The 14,254-nt window shown below is 44.3% G+C and overlaps 1 protein-coding gene across 1 annotated transcript in view; it reads right to left on the minus strand.

Moving 5' to 3' along the window:
- Positions 1-215: 215 nt before the first annotated feature.
- Positions 216-14,254, minus strand: part of LOC119457558 (retinol dehydrogenase 11) — a 31,010-nt gene continuing 16,971 nt past the window's right edge. Inside the window, exons 3-7 of the mRNA XM_037719165.2 lie at positions 13,305-13,541; positions 9,800-9,892; positions 8,369-8,554; positions 6,207-6,316; positions 216-2,869 (exon numbers count right to left, since the gene is read on the minus strand). Coding sequence (XP_037575093.1) covers positions 2,690-2,869; positions 6,207-6,316; positions 8,369-8,554; positions 9,800-9,892; positions 13,305-13,541 — 806 coding nt within the window. The 3' untranslated portion in view covers positions 216-2,689. The remainder of the gene's footprint in view (positions 2,870-6,206; positions 6,317-8,368; positions 8,555-9,799; positions 9,893-13,304; positions 13,542-14,254) is intronic.

Genomic DNA, 14,254 nt, shown 5'->3' on the forward strand with positions numbered 1-14,254 from the left:
ATTTCGTCTCTCTCTCCGTCTTTTTGTGGAATTCCGTCTCTCTCATTCTCGTAAGCGTACCAGCTTAGGATCTTACCACCAGAATCTCCTGAAATCACGACAGCAGGTCAGAAGGTGTTAATTTCGACTGCGAGTAACCGTTGTTAACGCAGCGCTATAAGAAAATACGGGTTTATTAAAGGGCGTTAGGGCATCGTAAAATGAAACATCCAGGCAGGCAGTGAACGTACCCCTAATGTACACGTTTTCTTTATTAATTATGACGAATGAATAATGAAAGAAATGGCTGTGTTCAAAGCATCTGCAGTTGGTCCCACCTACACGACGTTGAACGCACAACTGTTGAGGTCACCCTCCACACAGGCAGTCAAGGGTTAACCTTTGTTGCTGAGGCAGCTTCGCAGAACATGCGGTCGGCACGAGGTGTCAGGCTGTTACGTCACTGAAAAACTGCGTGCCCAACACGACACACCTAGAAAGCGCGACGCTGGAACATAAAAATCATAGGTTGTGACGTAGGCGCTTTTCGATAGTATAGGGGCGGGTCACAACAAACAAGGCCAATGCACTCGAAACAGTTTCACCTAACGAAGATATTACGTCAGAAAATAAAAACAATTCGTGGTGACTATTGAAATGTATATTGAAGTTAAACACCACAGTGCAGCATATGTCATAGTACTGAATTTCGTCGCCTTTCCGGGCAGGCCAGTAGTACCTCTCGTGAACGGCCCCGTTGTGTCTTTACTGTTACCTGCTTGTTCTCATCAATGGAGATTTTTACTGCGACAATATAAACGATAAGAAATTCACAATTGCTTAAGAGTTTTCGTGAAGAGTACGATAACTAATGTGTCCTTCCCTTCACTAGATTATGGAATGTCGCGTTTCACCTTCTTTGTTCGAAGGTAAAAAATACCGAAGGACGTGTTCTAATTAAGTTCCGAAAGAACTATATTATTTTTTTACCCTGCGCTTTTTTTTTTACCACGATGGCGTCCTCTGCACGGTCTTCAATGCTATAGTGATGAATGCTCGCTACGGCATGACTGCCCCGCACCGCCAATCATTTGTCACTGCACCAAAGTGACACGTCATAGCGACATTGTTGTAGAAAAAGTGGTATGCGCACTTGAGATTTAGAGATTCGGAGCTCTGCGCTGGGTAGACGTGCACAGCAGCAAAAGTGGCCACGTCGTTGATGGCCGCAGACGCAAATGCCATGGAATGTCTGCCGACGTGTCCTGTACCTGACGCCGGGCGCGTTGTCGTAGTACTGTTTAATATATCTTTCTCAAAACTACTTGAGGACAGACACCACGTTTTAGAGTGCGCAGCGCACTGAACACGACTGCGACGCTCCCTCTGGCTTCAGGTAGAGGATACCTCGTCTGTGCCCGTGTCCAGTGGCTGAAGATTTAACACCTGAACACTTCGTTTCTTCAGCGCTCCCCTCTGAACTTGAAGGTTGACTATTGATGTCATGCCGCCTAGGCTCTTCATTGTCACTTCCGCCGTAGCCCACATGTAGAGGCAGGACGATGTTTTTGAATGAAAATTGTACAGTTAAAAGTTCAAAAATCTTGACTTTGTTCAATCAGCCGTACTTGCTAAACATTAATTTAGCACAGACTGTTGCGCTTTTAACGCAACATCGCTATATCTTCGTCCTACGCAGGGTTGCCGACAAGTAGTTATGATTTCTTTTTTCTAGTGAGCAGATCACTACAAAGCCGCAACACTCCGGAAGCACGTACTCAGTCACTGATTTTGCGTTCTGTTGTGCTGTTGGTTATAGTGACCTTTGATGCCCCTGTTTTCTTTCCCACGCACAGTCGTCCCAGTATAAATTATGCATGCGTGGTTCGCATACCTGCAATAAAGGAGCCAGCATGAGTGGACATTAGGCGGTGCCAAGGAGAAAGTACCTTTACAATCGTCGCTTCTTCCTAGGGCTTCATGACTTCTAACAATCGTGTCTTTCAATATACTAGTAAGTGACCAGTATTTCTAAAAAATGATACCTTCCTAGTGTTCAAGGATGTGACATGATCGCTGCCGTGACTAGTTCGATAAATGCTATTCGCTCATTTGCTCTAAAATCTTGCGCATATCATTGCATAAAACTAATGTTAAGGTTTGGGTGAGTTGGTGGTTTTGATTTATGTCTTATTCTAGCCGCGAAACAGTCGAGCGAAGGAGTGCAAAGAGAGAAAGGACAAGCACAAACACACATCCTTTGTTTCGCGTTAGGCGTTAAAATATGATGCGAATTGTCTAAGAGACTTGACTTGCGCTCTAAGGCTATAAGAGTCAACCACTCACGTCCGCAGTGTCCCCATTAAAAAAAAAAAAAACAAGATTCCACTGGAGCAGACGCGTTTGCTGTTACTAAGCTTACAGGATAAGTCCTTCTTTGTCACTATCGTCTTGTGTGAGTCTGTTCAATATTAAAGACGTTTTCTTTACATCAAATGTGTATCGTGAAAGACTGCCCTCAGCTTCCAAGCGCTTCGTACTTTCTACGGCTATATGAAAGCGCAACGCTCTGTCCCCGCTGCTCCGAATGCTTTAAGGCTATCATAGCCTACTATTCGAAGCTTACGGGGTGGCCTTGCTGCTTGTAGAAACATCAGGTCTCTAAAACATACCCTCAAACCCCACCATCATCACTTTGGCCACCCAGGCATCATATGCTGAGGCCGGTCAGCTTTTCACTGACATCCCAGAGTCTCCTGGCGAGTGCCGGATCTTCGGCGTTTCTGCTGGGCAGGGACCGTCGGCAGTCCATGAAGTACTGGCCGGTCACCTTGGCGACTTCGTCAGATACGGCGAGATATACGGACGTCTGCGCCCCTTCCTTCGGCGTCTGCAAAACCAAGCCGAGAAAAGAAAGTTATTATGCTCTCATTTCTTGCTTTCGTGAAAGTAGTTGTCTGTGAACGCCGCAGAAGACTGTTTTATTCAGTCTTATCTGATACTATGCAAAAAGGGGTATATTTATCTCTTCTGGATTTTTTTTTTCAGTTGCCCCGCCAGCGGCAGCAAAATGTTATAAAATTTTGAGGACTGTTTTCCCCTGTTTCCAAACTTTCATTCATAGAACTTAACGCTGTGGGGAAGCCAGCCACATACTGTATTTTTGCCAGTGTTTTCAATAACAGAATCAATTACTCAATGAATAAATAAATAAATAAATAAATAAATAAATAAATAAATAAATAAATAAATAAATAAATAAATAAATAAATAAATAAATAAATAAATAAATAAATAAATAAATTTTCCACGTAGATACATTTTCCTTCATTGACCGTAAATAATGACATGTCTGTGCGATTTTTCACGTGAAAATTTATATTTGTCGGCGTCAATAAATCTGGAGTCATTTAATCTGCAAAACCTGGAGCTGTTTATCGGAATACCCACCGTTTCTTAAATGTGATACACTTACCACATGCTGTGCGAAAACAAGTGATGGCATCTTCGAATGGTTCTCTTTCGCGTGCTCAGGCAGCGCTTCAAAGGTCGTGTAAGAAAAGCTCATACTACATTAGAAAAGCGTGTCTAACAACGTAGACACTGCGCTGCAGTAGCTGGATCTCACTTTTGATCTCTTAAGTGACTTTCGCTGCACGGCATGGAGCGCTATATAACGATCAGGCGAAGCAGCGAAGGTGCGTTTGGAGCAGATTTGAGCATGCCACTTTGAGAGATAATTGACAAAAAAATAAAAGCTTCTGACTAAGTATTATAGGCAGTTTTAGCTTAGCAGTTTAGCATGTTTAGCGTAATAGCGGGCTTAGCAGAACAGCGGGATCGAAATGCGTATGCGCTGAACGCGCTGGACGACCCATAGCGTTTAGCGTACGCTCGCTATTTCGCAGGTTTAACGTTACCATCTTTGCGTGGTTTACGTAAAACATGGCGGCGGTTCCAGCCAGTCGCTTCCAACTGGATTTGGCGTTGCTTTGTGGAATTCGCTTCGTTCGTACCAAATGACTGTGTAAACGACTTTCGCTTAATCTCAGGTCGCTTCGACGACAGAGTATTATGGATAACCTTGTGGAGTTTTCGAGATCGCTTCTCGTTTCGAACGCGTCGAGGCCTAACGAGAAAAATTTCCGAGATGGGAGCGCCACCTATCGAAGAAGTCGGAGGATAAGTGCGATGGCATATGGCCTCTGAGAACGGGTGGTCTCGGAGGCTATGGTCGGCAGCTTGTACTGTTTGCACAGATTTCGCCGCGGATCGGCAGACATGGAAGTACAAACACAACACGTTCCCGGCTTTCATCGCGCTGCCTCGTACTTTTCCGACGCGCACACAAAGCTTGGCGAATACATAGAATCAGTTAGGTGCACTATGTATGCAAATTCAAAGCGTAATGGAATAGCATCCCGCACGTAAATTACGCTATCACGCTATACTAAAACTCGATTTCTGCAAAGTTCGTTTGCAGAACGGTAACGCTATTTCCCTTAATCCCGCTATTACGCTAACGTTAGACGAAAACTATCTATAATATACCGCTACTTTCTTCTTGGAAGCTCGTGCCTCGGGAATGCACAACATTATCACACTTGCAGCGCAGAACGCAGCTTTCTCGGTAATGAACGAGAACAAGGGGGGCCGAAGGGTTGGATTTTGTTTAGTCACAGCCGTACGGAACCAATACATAGTGAAATCAAGGATGCTTCGTGTAAGCACATGGCATTTCTTGACTTGATCACCTCGAAGGAGACACTTTTCTCCACATTCTGCAATATATACCATCGTCATGCAAAACAAACCTGTCATATCTCCACATGCGCAACGACTTCTCCTACTGACAACATGCCCAGGTTATCTGCAACACTTTCAAACGTAAGGAATCAGGAAGATGCAGCTGTTAATTTTGACCTGCCTTCCTGTCTCCTGATTGACGTATAATAAAAAGTGCAGGCTGGAAAAGATTATCAACCGGCAAATTAATATTTAAAGATACGCCTTGTTTTGGTTGGACGTTGGGCGTTGGGATGTCGATATGAGAAAGTTTCCATCTCAAGCTTGGACCCTACGATTTGTCGGTTAATTAGAAAACAGACTTGTATTTGTAAATTACACTTCTCGAACCTAAAAATGGTCAATCTCACCACAAGCAAGAAAGGACAAAAAAAAAATAATAGAATATGGGTGGCAACGCCACCTTGCAGTTCCGGCACTAGCTGTCACACCATCATCATAGATATTTAGGAGAGCCTGCTTAGTAAACTGCTTATCTGTGTAAAAGCAACGACCTTTCTGTATTCTGAAGAAAGTAAAGGTGCCATCTAAAAAAAGCCCAGGATATTTTTCTGTGTAGAAATGCTTGAAATAGGAGTAAATACTTCAGAATACATGACGGTCAGACCAACATACTAGCGCCGGGGCTTGGCGCGTAAATCAAGCAAGCAAAGCTCTGCCTTTGCTTAATCTGCTCCCGATCAACCCTCGTCTTGTCGAGCAAATGCAAATAGCCGAATACAGTACTTATTGAAATAATACGTTACAAATCTGAATTTCTGTCATGCTACTCTTTAAAGTTACTTTAATTTACGGACGCAGTATTCCTGGAAATGTTGAAGTATAGGAAATGTTGAATGACTGAAAAAAAAGTTTACAGTTTTTTTATGAAAAATGGAAAATAAAGTAAGTTTCACACACTCTGCCACATATATTTGTAGCAGGGCGATTCTGTAAGCTACGCAGGTGGAAAATATGAACAGACTGTCTATATATCTTATTCGCTAGACTAGAAATGCAAGCTTAAGCGGACCAGCCACAGTCAACATGAAATAAAAACATAAATTTTCTACAAACATAGTGTAATTGTTTCGAAACAGAAACGTGTAAAACAAAAAGCCAGCGCACTACCTATTCTGTGTCGGTATCGCTGCAATCGCTTAAAGGACTCCCTTTTTGCCCGAACGTTTCTTGAAATTTCGCATTGAAAAATTCACGGGCTGGAGATTCTGCTGAATTTATCAGCTGCTCAAGAAAAAAAAACAGAAAGCATATTTTTCCCCCGCAATATTCTACTTTTTTTCCCAACCACTCGCATTTCAATGTATTCATCGATGGCAAGAACCCTCAAAGAAGTGAGTCAGGTTTGTTTCAATCTTCGCTTCCTATGCGGTAGACAAAAAAGATAAATTATAGAAAAGTTGTGGAACAGCCGGCCGCACCTTGCCAAAGAAGTAGAACAGGGCGTTCATCACGATGTTCATAAAGCCGACGTAGGTGCTGTTGATGTCCGTTTGCACCGCACCAGGGTGGAGAACGTTGGCCGTCACACCTAGAATATTTAAACAAGAAACAAAAAACAAACAATCTTCCAGGACGCTGGCGAGAGGACAATCAAGATTTGCAAGCATCATTGTGAGTTGTGTGGTTTTTGTTTCAATTCAGAACAGTGAGTCTCAGTGGGTAAGGTCAAATTTACTCTATATACGTTAAATAACTTGAAAATATATCACCACATGATTGTTATGCCACTTTTTTGTTCCTCATCCAGTCATGCAGTTTTGTTTTCCCGTGTGACTGAAAGCTGCGAATTCCTTGCCTAAGAGTGTTCGCGCATCCTCACTCGGTTAGGTCTTAGCAGCCACTGAAGACACTTTGTGCAGAATGCATGAATTTTACCGCGCATCACTTCCTCCTGCTATATCCCTGTGTCGGGCTGTAGTGTAGAATAAATAAATACTAATAAAAAAGTCGCAGTTTCGCCCGAAAGGCGAAGCATGATCGCGATGGCAAATTAGTGAACAGCTATACGAAGTAAGGATATTAGTTTTATTGGCCGTATAAACTTGTAAACATAGGCACACTAACTAAACTAACAAGCATGGTGCCACGCACGCACAAGCAAACATGAACACACCATACTCGATGACCGCGGCAACTCGCTGTCAAAACGCTGGAGTGAGGAAGCGTGGCTGCAGCAGCAGCGAGCAAATTGACCTTCGTGTTGCATCTCACATCAACGCGAACTAAGCCGCGAAAACACAGCGCACGGCGGACTGTGTCCTCGACGCACATGGCTTTCAAGATACAGCGGCCAGGGCGGGCTCAAAGTAGAACGCCATCCCCCCCTCCCTACCCTCCCACTGGAGCGTGGCACACGACGCAAGACGGCGCGCTTACTTCCCGCTTCCCTCCTTGTGTGCGCAACAATGAGCCGCGATGGCCGGCTCACCCTCGCACGGTTTCACTCACACATACAGCATACGGCGCGTGGCGAAGATTTTATCGCCGTTGTACTTTATACGGATACCTCACGGCGACGGCAGAAATGCGACTGAGGTGTCCATATAACTGGTATCGCAATAAAAAAATAACATACCTGGCAAGCGCCAGATCTCATTATCCTCCTCCCTCCTCATTACATTGAAATCAATTCAATGCGGCAAAACAGAAAATGTGTCATCCGAAAAACAAGGCGAAATTATGGCTGAAAGATGCATCATCGTATGCAGTACTATAAGCATGACATCGGACATTAGTACTTAACAAAATCGTGTTATAGCGTTTTACATGAACAAGAGGGAGCCCCAATACACAGCACACCGAAATACCAAGCTTATACAGGTACCCCAGGAAACATTGTAAGTGAATTATTGGCAGGCAATTCACTGATTCACTATAGCCTTCGGCTGTGGTTCCAAAGAAGTTTCATCAGGAAAGTGAAATGGAAATTGAGAAAAAAGTGTCAGCATGCAGAAAAAGAGAGGCACAAGGATGAAGGTACAAGGATGAAGGATGAAGTCACAAGGATGAAGGTATGGCACTCGACTTTACTATCAGCTCTACAACTGTTAGAACCCTGCCTTCAGTTGTATGCCTTCCTCTCTGTTTCGCTTGTCTCTATTTCTGTTTGCTCGCATTCCCCTGCCAAAACCAAGCGGGAATACATAAAAAATTTTCGCACTTATATGGCTGCTGGCTTGTCCCATATGACTAACATCTTTGCTCTTAAGGTTATAAAGTATTTCTATGGCACACGACAGCGAGCTCCAACTGCACATGCGCCACTGAGAGTAGCCGTAATAGAAACCTGCGTACAAACTCTGACCACCTGGTTCGCACCGAAACATCTGACACGAGAGTTGGACAGCGGTAGCTACTAAACTTATTTCATGCATGCAGTCATCATGTGCTCTGTCGTAGCTATCGTTGTTTATTGGCCTCAAAATGTTCCCCAAAAAAGGAAACTTCATTCATCCCCATCAACTACTCGAACTTACCCTTTCAGAGTTGGGTGTCATGTGACCAAAAAAAAGCACCCGTAAATGTGCAAAAATATTTGCTCTGTAGTTTGTAGTAGGGGGAGAGACGCGCATAGTCCTACCCGTTCCCAGAAGCCTCCGCGCCAACTCCTTCGTGAAGAGCACGTTAGCCAGCTTGGTGTCGCTGTACACCTGCATGGGCATCCGGTACTCGGCGTAGTCCAGGCGGCCGGGATCGATGCGGCCGAAGTGGTGCAGCAGAGACGACAGTGTGATGATGCGGCTCGGTGCGCTAGCCTTCAGCTTGCCTGCAAGGAAAAAAAAAGCGTTTGCGGCATCGTCAGGTACGCGACCTCGATGACGCATCTCTGGCATAACGCACTTCTTCGCTTCTGCCACCCTCACGTATGTGTTTGTCCCCAGCTTGGCGGACAGAGGCAGGAATATTGTCCTTGATAACTTGCAGGACCTTCCGCTTTCTGGATGTACCCAATGTCGCGCAAGTAAGACCGTCCGGTAAACAAGAACATTTGTGCGAAACGCGCTGGCTCATTGCTGCTAAGATTTAGCACAGAGTCGTGGGAAATTGTGTGGTGGATGCATTTCAAGATGTCTTTAGGGTGCATTAGTTACATGTTTCGTCCATGACGAATAAAGAGCCCGCGTATTCTACGGCGACGCCGAATGGAAAGTGTAGACATTAAGAGAACGAAACCGGTTCACCGTCTCTTAAGGCAACGGCGAAAAATGGTAGGCATGGCCTCATGGCTCGCCGGTAGCATGGCCTCTGAAGTTGGGCAGCGTGCCCGTCGACCGATCTCGGAGGCCATGCCCGTAGCCCTTAATTTAGCTTTAACATTGACAGACGACCACAGATTCTTCACTTCTTGTCTGGCATCGCCGTATGCGACGTGGACTTATAATTTATTCTGAGCAAAATTGGCAAGCCTCGCCCCTCAAACATAATATTAAAATCCTTCCCCCACGAAATATCACCTGTTTGTGAAATTCGAGTTAGACCGAGTCAGAGGTTTAACCCGAATGGTCATGTATTATACATTTATACTTCTGCTCACATTTACGCAATATTATGTCACGGGCTGCTATGTGACCACGGCAGACGTTTAACAGCCGGCCTTGAAAGCCGTTGATGACGAATTTTATAGAATCAAGATCCGGGCTTTAGGAGTTCAGTGGTCTTGAGCGATTTACCCTAGAATAATCACCGCAAATGTGAGCCTTTCAACACATGTAATCCGTCACCGTCAGTAGCAAGAACCACTGGCATTCTCCTCCAATTCTACACACTTCATACGCCGTGTATCGTCATCGTTGGAGAGCTGTTAACGTGTTTCATAAAGTCCTTCATCGGAGCACGAGCCAATGGTAATGGAATGCCAAAACGATAGTGTACAGAGCTTTTGATGGACATCGGAGAACCACTGGTGTTCAAAATAAATCCGGAGCTCGCTATTAGGGCGTCTCTCATGGCTCCGCTGTGCTTTTGGTACATTAGAACTAATCAATGAATCAGTCAATTGAACATTACTCACCGAGAAGTAGATTCGTAAGTAGGAAAGGCCCCAGATGGTTGGTCTGCAGCGTCTGCTCGAATCCGTCAACCGTTTCCACTCGGTGCGGAAATGCTGAAAGGGGAGTGGCGGCAATCAAAGTGGAGTTAATTGCTTATAAACTCATTGAGATCCCCTGCACCGGCTCAGTGGCTATGCCATTAATTATGCCCCTTAGTCCTGCGACTTGAATTCAATGTCCCCTGGCGACCGATTTATCTGCTAGTGCACCGAACGTATTCATTCAGAGCTACAGGCTTAATTCTGGTTCCCCCATACACGTGCGGCGTTCATGCTGCCGAGAGCGCGACGTGGGGAGCATTCTCAATCGCGACGGTCGCGCTTGATTAAGTGAATGCTTGCGTTCGCTATACGTCAGATAATCTTCGCCTAATTACCCAGCGCGTTAATTGGTCGAGCAGATTACGTCCGCCAAGTCTTATCGTAGTCTTATGTATTGGAAGACCAACGTGTGGCCAAAGCAGAGGGACTTCAGCATCCCAAGGATTACGCGTTCGTCCACCGGCCATGGTGTCTCGGTCGGTATTGTATTGCGCTAATGAGCAAGAAGAGGGGGGGGGGGGGGGGGGTAGTATAGCGATGGAGGCGGAATGCATGAACACTTGTTCACCGTGTCTTAGATGCATTTCAGAGAACTCCAAGTGGTCAGAATTAATTCCGAACTCTTCCATTACGACATGCCTCATAGGCCACTTTGGGGACTTTATTAATACCCCCCTCCCCCCCGTCCCAATTCATAATTAGGGCACCTCTCGACGGCTTCTTGTCCACAATCACCCCGTACTGGCAACTCTGGACACCTTGACGCTAACCGGAATCTGTTGAGCTGCAGAAATCGTCATTAAAAGACCAATATCTCGATGGTAATTTCACTCGACAAAGTCGCGTGCAGCCAGTACTACTAAACAGTCGTTGTCAAACCCAGGATTGGAACATCGCTTTTTCAAGGGCTGAAGCTTAATCTTGAAAAGGATGGCGTGTTCACTCATGAATGCGGCGCAAGATGTTAGGCTGGGCTCCGGCTAGACACGAAACATTTGAACGAAACCAGGTGGCTTGTGGACACTTCTTGGATATGTCAAAAGCATTCGACTCAGTTAACCACCGTATTATATGCAGTAAACTTTACAACTATGGCTTTCGGGGACATTTTCTAGATTTTTTAATAGTTATCCTTTGAATCGCTTTCAAATTGTTTGTTTGAATGATGTTCACAGCGCCACTGCGGTACCTCACAGCAGGAGTGCCACAGGGTTCTGTGCTGTCACCACTTTTATTTAACTTATACGTGTGCGAGTTGGGAGAGATAATTGGCACAAGCACTATTTTTCAATTTGCGGACGACACGTTCCTTGTTTCAAGACACATGGAATATGTAAGGGCTGTTGCTCTGCTTCAAATTGACGCAGTTAATGTCACAAACTGGCGTAAAAGTAATCGAATAAGAGATATTTGATAAACGTTTTAAAGCGCAAACAAGAGACAAGGCACAAAATGAAGGTCAGACACAGGACAGGCGCTACTTTCAACAGTTTATTCCACAACTTCGTCATCAAATATATATGAAAAAGGCACATGCGCAGAAACCTTAATGAAAATGAGAAAAAAAAAAATAGAAAAAAAACATGATAAGCACAATGTATAAGAAATGCCTGACTAATTTACATGCGCGTCGAGGTATCCAAACTCTTTTGCGTATTTGCGTAAAGACTTAAAGAAGGATCACTGATGCAACCTACCCCCCTGTTTTTAATGTGATATGCTTCCAGTATACCAAGCGGGCCTCAATGAGCAGGCCCGCTTCTTGGTAGGAGCCATAATTAGCAGGCCCGCTTGATACTGGAAGCATATCGCATAAGAAAGACGGGAGAAGGTTGCATCAGTGAACCTTCTTTAAGTCTCTACGCAAAAGAGTTTGGATACCTCGACGCGCATGTAAATTAGTCAGGCATTTCTTATACATTGTCCTTCTCGTGGTGTTTCTTTCTCCTTTTCATTAACGTTTCTGCGCATGTGCCTTTTTCCATATATATTTCACGACGACGTTGTGGAATAAACAGTTGAAAGTAGCGCCTGTCCTGTGTCTGACCTTCCTTTTGTGCTTTGTCTCTTGTTTGCACTTTAAAAAGTTTATCAAGTATGCACCAACTAGGCCCATAGAAAGTTCTTCTAAATAAGAGTTAATGCGCGAAAAACGCAATTAGTCTGTTTTAGAAATACTTTAAAAGTTATTGATGCCACTTTGCCTGTCCTTTTTCATGGCTCCGATTGTTTGAATTGTGACTGTACACCGATTGAATATGTGGGCAGTGTTAAATATATAGGAGTTCACTTTGAGAATGCTTTATTATGGAACGTTCATATGGCTTCCATTTGTGCAAAACTTCGACCAGCTGCGTGCTTATTTTACCGTGTCCGAAGCTATGCTCCCATTAAAATAAAGAAAGTGATCGTTCATTGCGCTAGCTTATTCGCATATGAGATATGGTATCTGCTGTTTCTTTAATTGCAGCAGCTCTTGGAAAGCCAAGGTAAACAGGTTATTATAAAATATTCTAAAAAGTGTAGCCTACAACACAAACATTGATACGGATAACCTGTTTAGGTCTCTGGAAATGCCGAAACTTTGATTCAGTGTTTCTTTCTGTTGTTGTGCCACGATATTTCTGGAACGAAAATTTTCGCGTGCCTGCTATAAAACACATGAATGTACGCAATCCCTCCAGATGTGTTGTTCCTCGAACAAGAACTAATTATGGCAAAGGGAAAAGACAGAATTATATTGCGAATTTGTTTAATGAACTTCAGTACTGGAGCAACGAAGTTTATCCGGCTTTTTTAAAGAACGCCTCAAAAAAGGGGGATATAAAAAAATATTACTCGTATTAAGCTAACTTTTATTTGTGTCAGTGTAAGCATTGCGATTGGTTTAGACATTATACCTATATCTATTTCACGGTTTTCCTTTAGAACATGTGCTAATGCAGTGTATATTCATGTAATAGTGTGATGCGTTTTGTTTGACGATGACATGTAGCACCTTTTTCACCCTGTCTTGTGTGTTTCTTGATAATTTGTTTTGCACGTGTTGTTGAAAATGGTGAAGAGCTTTGCTTTATATTTTGGAGCATTAGTTATGCTCGAGAACCTATTAACGTGATTTTGCCGCGACTGTCAGGTCTCTGCCACACAAGCCCTTGGAAGGCTTCGGCAGACCTCACAAGAAATGCATGTATATACCTATAAGAACTCACAAAAAGGGCTATTATTATTATTATTATTATTATTATTATTATTATTATTATTATTATTATTATTATTATTATTATTATTATTATTATATACGGAAAGCTGTGCCAAGTAAATGCGTGGAAAATATTCGCCAAATGTTTCCCACTTGCATCCGAAACCTAAAAGGGACCAATATTCAAAGTGAATAAAGAGCGAATGAACGCGCCGCGCTCACGGACGATTCCGGCGTTGTTGATGAGCACGTCGAGGCGTTCCTCGGTGTTGACGATGTCGTCGGCGAACTCGCGTATCGACTTGAAGGAGCACAGGTCCAGCTTGCGCACCACCACGTGACGGCCGGTCTCCTCCAGGATCTCCTTGGCGGCCGCCGCGGCCTTTTCCGGGTTCCGGCAGGCCAAGATGACCCGTGCGTTGCGCCGCGCCATCTCCTTGGCCGTCTCCTTGCCGATGCCTGCGTCGTATATATACACGCCGCAATTGACGTCAGGGTGGACCCCGCCATAACGGAACCACTTTGGCGCGTTTTGGCGAAACGCCTTGTTTACGCGTCGGCAGCTTTAGCTTGTCCGCAAACGTACTACCGTTTGAAAACTGCCGGAATATACCGTAGATGTGTACGGTAGTATCAACGCCGATAGCGCCATATTGTGGCCCAATTGGTAATGAGAATCTTAACAAAAATTTAAAAAAAAGCTAGAGATAGAAGGCGCATAAAAGAAAGCTGTGACACAAATTGTGACACGCAGCAAAGTTATCCAGTTAAGAACTTCTCCTCTTTAAGATTCCAAGTAAGCGAATTCTTTATCGTGTAGCGTATACGGTGTCTTGACCGACAGATGTATTGCCTCGCTTCCTTATGCGAAACGATTCGACAATCTCAGGGGCGAGCTGATCTCTGTGATTAAAGAATATATCTGTTTCTTCGAATACGGGATAACAGTTGCAATATTGTCACGTAGTAGTGACGCTGAAGTAAACAGTCGTAAAACTGTGTATGACGAAACTGGTTGTTTATTGGGCGAACCTGTGCCCACAAAAGCAAGCTACACTCGAAGCACAACGAAAGCGGCGAACGCAGTCGGCGGTCGTCGAAGATCTGATCAGCGTCGCGACGCGTCGGCTTTTATACCTGAGTCATCGAAGGTTCCAGAATAATCCCTGGTA

Source organism: Dermacentor silvarum, chromosome 7, assembly GCF_013339745.2.
Source record: "Dermacentor silvarum isolate Dsil-2018 chromosome 7, BIME_Dsil_1.4, whole genome shotgun sequence".
Classification (NCBI taxonomy): Eukaryota; Metazoa; Arthropoda; class Arachnida; order Ixodida; family Ixodidae; genus Dermacentor; species Dermacentor silvarum.